The 6,000-nt window shown below is 45.6% G+C and overlaps 1 protein-coding gene across 1 annotated transcript in view; it reads left to right on the top strand.

Annotated features, from left to right (window-relative positions):
• The first annotated feature begins 1,331 nt into the window (after positions 1–1,331).
• The window catches only part of TMF1 (TATA element modulatory factor 1), a 30,289-nt gene continuing 25,620 nt past the window's right edge, over positions 1,332–6,000 (top strand). The window contains 2 exon segments of the mRNA XM_021007528.2: positions 1,332–1,656; positions 4,723–5,951. Coding sequence (XP_020863187.1) covers positions 1,515–1,656; positions 4,723–5,951 — 1,371 coding nt within the window. The 5' untranslated portion in view covers positions 1,332–1,514.

Genomic DNA, 6,000 nt, shown 5'->3' with positions numbered 1-6,000 from the left:
GATTGGGCCAAGTGAAGTGAGGTTAGTCACTATTTTTGTAGTAGTGTAGGAATGTGTGAAGTAATGCTATTGCTTACATTTCCATAGCTTGGGAACTAACATATTCCTAATAATGAAGAATTTACAGGTTAATTCTAACCTGCTCTGACAGAATAATGGTTTATGTTTATTTAGTGGCTTCTTTACTGAAAAGTTTCCCCACAGGAGGGGCAGGTTTGTAGTATGAGTATCATCCCAGTTTTACAGGTGAAGCACAGCTTCTGGAATTTCTGACACTTGCCCAGGGTCACTCAGCTTGTACTTAGGGGACCTGACACTTAACCCTAGGTAGTCTTTCTAGTATTCCATGCTGATGCTATAAATAATTCAGACAGGGTTGGGTTTTCTTTTGAGGCAATTGGGTGAAGTGACTTGCCCAGGGTCACGAAGTTAGCAAGTGTCTGAAGCCACGTTTGCGGTCAGGTCCTCCTGACTGCAGGGCCGGAGTTCTATCCACTTGGCCACCCAGTTACTTTCAATGGTTCTTACAGTTCATAAAATCCTCAATGTTTCCAAGCAACTGTTGGACAGACAGAGGGTTTCTACACTAGAGCAAGTGTCTCGCCCAGGGCGCTTCCTGGTTGCTGCATCAGGTGTCGGTGTTCCTGCTTGGGGATGCTCACACCTGAGGCTTCCAAAGGGCTTTACTGGAAAAGTTGGAAATTTCGCTTTAAAAAGGGATGAGGTGAAGCAGTACCGTGGATGCAAATGCAAGGCTGGATTAACTACCGGAAGACAGTTTTAAACACGTAAATCTTAGTTTCTGCATGGATCTGCGAGCTAGGCTCTGGGGACCCTCGGGGCGGAGGGCCGAGATGGGCTTCACTGGGGCTCCTGGGGGCAGAGTCTTAACACGTCTAACGCACTGATCACATAGCCCGCCTACTAGGCGCCTACGGTGCGCCCGGCCACCCGCTGGGGATACCGAGGCAGGCGGAAGCACCCAGATCTGTCTCAGGAAGCTCGCGCAGGAGACGTGGAGACCTGTGTGGAGGTTGCGCGCGGACCCCGGCCTCCACTTGGGCACTCCAGACCTGAAGTGCGGCCCATCCCCTCTCGGAGACTCGGCTTCCTTCCTCATCGTTGGCCTCTCGAAACTTCCCCGCCACCAACACACACACACCCACATCCTGGGCAGGCACTTCCCCATCAGCCAGTGCAGTTCGGTCCGCGGGTTCCGGGTTGCCTCGGTAACCAGGGGCGACGCTTGTCTCCAGGAAGTGACGCAAGACTACAGCCTTCCCGCTTCCGCCTCCACGCCCCCGTGGTGGATTGTTGTGTACGTGGAAGGCTTCCGCGGCTGCGCAGTGGTGGTGGCGGCTCCGGCTCCGGCTCCGGCTCCGGCTCCGGCTCTGGCTCGGGAGCTCAGGGCGGCGGTGAGGGGTTGCGTCCCTGGGGCCATGGCCGCCCGCTGACCGCCGACCGCGGCCGCCGAGCCTCGCGGGGAGCGGCGGGGCGGCCCGCAGGGCGCGGAGATGAGCTGGTTCAATGCCTCTCAGCTGTCGAGCTTCGCCAAGCAGGCCCTGTCCCAGGCCCAGAAGTCCATCGACCGGGTCCTGGACATCCAGGAGGAGGAGCCCGGCGCGTGGGCAGAGGCGCGGCCCTTCGGGGACCCGGGTAAGGACGGGCGGGAGCCCCTGTCATTCCGCCGGCCCCGTGGGGCGCCGCCGGTGCGCTAGGCCCGGCGCCGCGCCCCCAAACGGCCCGGCCCGGGGCGCTCGCGGCCTCCCTCCGGCCTCCCGGGCAAAGGGAGAGGTGCCGGAGCCCTCGTGACGTGGCGCGGGGCAGGCGGCCCTCCGGGGGACCCCCCAGCGGGGCCTGTAACCCGGGGTCCGCGGGCTCTCCGCAGGTCCCCCCAAAGCCCCGCGAGCAGAACCTGCCCCGCAGTGCGTTCCCACAGTGGGGGGCTCATCCTGCACCCCAAGTCCGCCCGGCCGAATTAGGGTCCCGGGCTCCCAACAGGCGAGTAACTGTCATTGTTTACCTTCATGGAGGCGGGGCCGCCGTGCGGGGCTTTGCCTGGGAGAGCCCCGGCCAGGGGCCGAACCTTCCTCGGGAGGAAGGACGGACGTGGGGTGCCGTCTCCCCTTTTCTGCCTTGTCCCTTCCAGTTTCTTGGACTGGCTCTCACTCCAGGCCGGACTGAACTTCCCCGGGGGCCAGGACCGTGAGTCAAACGCTGCTTAAACCTCAACAGTGATTTTGTTGGCCTCCTGTAGTTTGTTTTTCAAAAAGTCTTGCAGCACTACTCTTTTTTTTTTTTAGGACAGCTAGCATACGTTTATCATTAAGCTATTGTCATCCAATTTTATTTAGTCGATTCTTCCTGTTGGACAAATTTACAAAAAAAAAAAGATACAAAATGGACTTAGGTTTGATTTTAAATTGTGAATTTAATAATAAATAAGCACTTATTTTGAAGTGCGGAGGTTGACATAGAAAGTAGATAATCTTTTTTTAAAATTTATTTATTTTGTTTTATCAGCAATCACTTCCATAAGCTTTTTAAATTTTTCTCCCCAGCCCTTCCCAAGACGGACTGCCTGTAGGGCAAGTTAGATTTCTATACCTAACTGATGTTATTTCCTTCTTGAGCCAAATCTGATGAGAGTAAGGTTTAAACAACGCTTGTGTCCCTCCCTTCTTTCCCTGTGCTATAATAGGTTTTTTTCCTATTCCTGTTCTTTTTCCTATAATGTAATTTACCCTTGTCTGCCTCCTCCTTTCCTTTTCTCTCAGTATGTTTTTCTTAGATCAGATTAATTCACTTACTTGGATCGATTTAACCCACTTGATTAGATTTTTTTTTTATCCTTACATCAAAGTCAATTTATATCCACCCCCTTTATGTATATCCCTTTAACATGGTGTAATAACAATACAGTTCTCAAGAGTTAACAAGTGTCATCTTCCCTTGTAGGAATGTAAACAGTTTGCCCTGCCTCATTTACCTTTTTATGCCTCTCTTGAGTCTTGTATTTGAAGATCAAATTTTCAGTTGAGCTCAGGTCTTTTTATCAGGAAGGTTTGGAAGTCCTGTAATTCGATGAATATCCATCTTCTGCCCTGAAAGATCATGCTCGTTTTCTCTGGGTAGTTGATCCTTGGTTGTAATCCAAGCTCCTTTGCCCTACAGAATATCATATTCCAGAAAGTAGATAATCTTTAAAGATTTATCTAGATATTCTTCAAGAAGCAAAATGTTCTAGTCTTTATTTTTGATAGGGTTTGACTGTTGATAGAATTCATTAAATGCAGTTCAAGTTTTTCTGCATTCTCTTGGATAGAAATATCTAACCTTCATGACTGTCTTTGATCTTGTCCAGCAATACCTTCAATTTTGATTTCATTGGTCCTACACCTGTTCTCACATCTTGATCCTGAACAGTTATGAACAGCATCTGTTACCATTTTAAGTTCTCCATGTACTCTTTGCCTTCATCGATTTTAAATCCTTAATATTACATTTAATTTTAAGGATTTTTTTTAAAGCTTTTTTTGTTCTTCTTGTTGGCAGGGCAATTGGGGTTAAGTGACTTGCCCTTGTCACACAGCTTGTAAATGTCATGTGTTTGATGCTGGATTTAACTCAAGTCCTCCTGATTGTATGGCCAGTGCTTGATCCACTTTGCCACCTACCTGCCCCCAAGGATTTTCTTTTTTTCAACCCGTTTTAGTTATATTTAGTTGTGTTCAAACCTGAGTGTTTTTCATTTTCTCAAAGTAGAATATAAAAGACACTTAAGTGGCATGGTGTCTCACGTGCCCGTTGTCATGGGCCAACAGGTTGCATTTACCAATTTCCTGTTGTTAGTCTGAAGTACACTTAAACTTCATTTACCATGGACTCCAGTAATACAGAAACTGTGATAATTTGTGTTCTCAGGGGTTAGCCAAAGGCCATCTAGGCCAATCTGTAGTTGAATAGAAACTCCTACAACACCTGTGACAGTAGTCATCCAGACTTTGCTTAAAGTCGTTCAGTGAAGGGAACCCAATTTCTAGAGGCAGATTAGGTTAACATTTTGGACAGTTCAGGCTAACATTTACTTTTGTGTGATTTAATTAGCATAAAAGTTTGACATACCAGATTAATAGAAAAAAATAAATGAAGAAAGGTTTAAGATATTTAAGATGATGAATTATTTTCAAATGCTGTCAAACACTTTAGAAATAACCATTGATATATAGTAGATATAACAATTTCATATTTTTATAGCGTATCTCTGCTAGGATCTTTTACTAGATAGTGCTTTATTGTGTAGCTTGAGGACTTAATAATTTTGCATTTCCTTAAAAATATTCTGTAGTTCAGGCTTTTATTAATTCATACTGGCTTTTCCATAACCATTGATTTTCATACACAAGAAGGAACTGACAGGAGCAAAAATACTGATTTTTTTTTCTAGGTCAGAAAGTTACAGAATAGATATTTCTATAGAAAATTATTGCTCCTATCCCCATTTTATTTGTTCTAAGGAAGTGTAGTTGTCACCAGAATCCTGCACACATTTTTTGAGTTCTGTATTTTTTTTCTTCCGGTTTGAAATTGTGAAGTGTAATTTAAATTATTTTTGATATTTTAGAGATAGATCTGACTTGATTTAAGGTGTTATTGTTCTTCCTTTAAATATTTAAATCTAATTTTCCTTTTTTTATGTTTCTAATTTCATTTTCATGAAAGGAAAAAGTTCCCCTGTAAGTGGAGGATGGGATACCTCCACGTGGGGGTTAAATTCAAATACAGAACCTGAGAGTCAACCAGTAGCATCCCCTAAAGCAATTACAAAACCAGTTCAGAGGACTGTTGTCGATGAATCTGAAAGTTTTTTCAGTGCCTTTCTCTCTCCAACGGATGTCCAGCCAATACAGCGGAGTCCAGTGGTGTCTAAGCCTCCCACCAAGTCACAACGACCTGAAGAAAAAGTCACAAACAGCTTACAGAAACCTCTGCAGCCGGGACAGTCAGAAACACCTGATTTAACAGAGGCGGAATTAACAGAGTCTCCTCTTCTGGCTGTACCAGAGGACTCGAAAAGCTGTCATGTTTCCTTGGAGAATCTGGAAGCAGATACTCCAGCACTTAAGGATGAAGTTAAGTCTGAAGAAATCAGACATGATGCTGTTGAGATTAAGGTGCCAGCTCTAAGTATGACCGTAGCAGAAAGTACCACTGACGTGAAAACTCCTGTGGAAAGAGCACCCAACAGCCAGTCTCCTGTGGTAGAAGCAAAGGATCTGGTTTCGGATGCTAAGGAACAGAAGCCTGAAGATAGACAGAGCAATACTCCCTCCCCTCCTGTTAGTACTTTCTCCTCAGGTACTTCTACTACCAGCGATATTGAAGTTCTGGACCATGAAAGTGTCATCAGTGAGAGTTCAGCAAGTTCAAGACAAGAGGCCACAGACTCAAAGTCAACCCTTCACTTGATGCAGACATCCTTTCAGCTTTTGTCTGCCTCTGCCTGTACTGAATATAATCGTCTAGATGATTTCCAAAAACTTACAGAGAGTTGCTGTTCCTCTGATGCTTTTGAAAGAATAGACTCATTTAGTGTTCAGTCTTTAGATAGCCGGAGTGTAAGTGAAATAAATTCTGATGATGAATTGTCAGGCAAGGGATATGCTTTAGTGCCTATAACAGCCAATGCTTCAACTCCAAAGACTAAGATAACAGAGTCTGTTGAAGGAAAATCTGAAGAAGAAAATGAAACATTAGTTATACCAACTGAAGAAACTGAAATGGAAGAAAGTGGTCGGAGTGCAACTCCTGTGAACTGTGAACAGCCTGACATCTTGGTTTCTTCTTTACAAACCATTGAAGGACATATGGTCCCAGAAAAGGTGACTGGGGGGTGCCAGGATGTTGAAAATCAGCCGGAAGGACCTTCTGAGAAGGAAGATTTTTGCAAGGTAACTAAAATGTGGAAGTTATTTTATATAGTATCTTATATACATTTTT

This window comes from Phascolarctos cinereus, unplaced genomic scaffold, assembly GCF_003287225.1.
Source record: "Phascolarctos cinereus isolate Bilbo 61053 unplaced genomic scaffold, phaCin_HiC Scaffold_4;HRSCAF=312, whole genome shotgun sequence".
NCBI lineage: Eukaryota > Metazoa > Chordata > Mammalia > Diprotodontia > Phascolarctidae > Phascolarctos > Phascolarctos cinereus.
The sequence above is the reverse complement of the archived record's forward strand: the minus strand, read 5'-3'. Positions and strand labels throughout refer to the sequence as shown.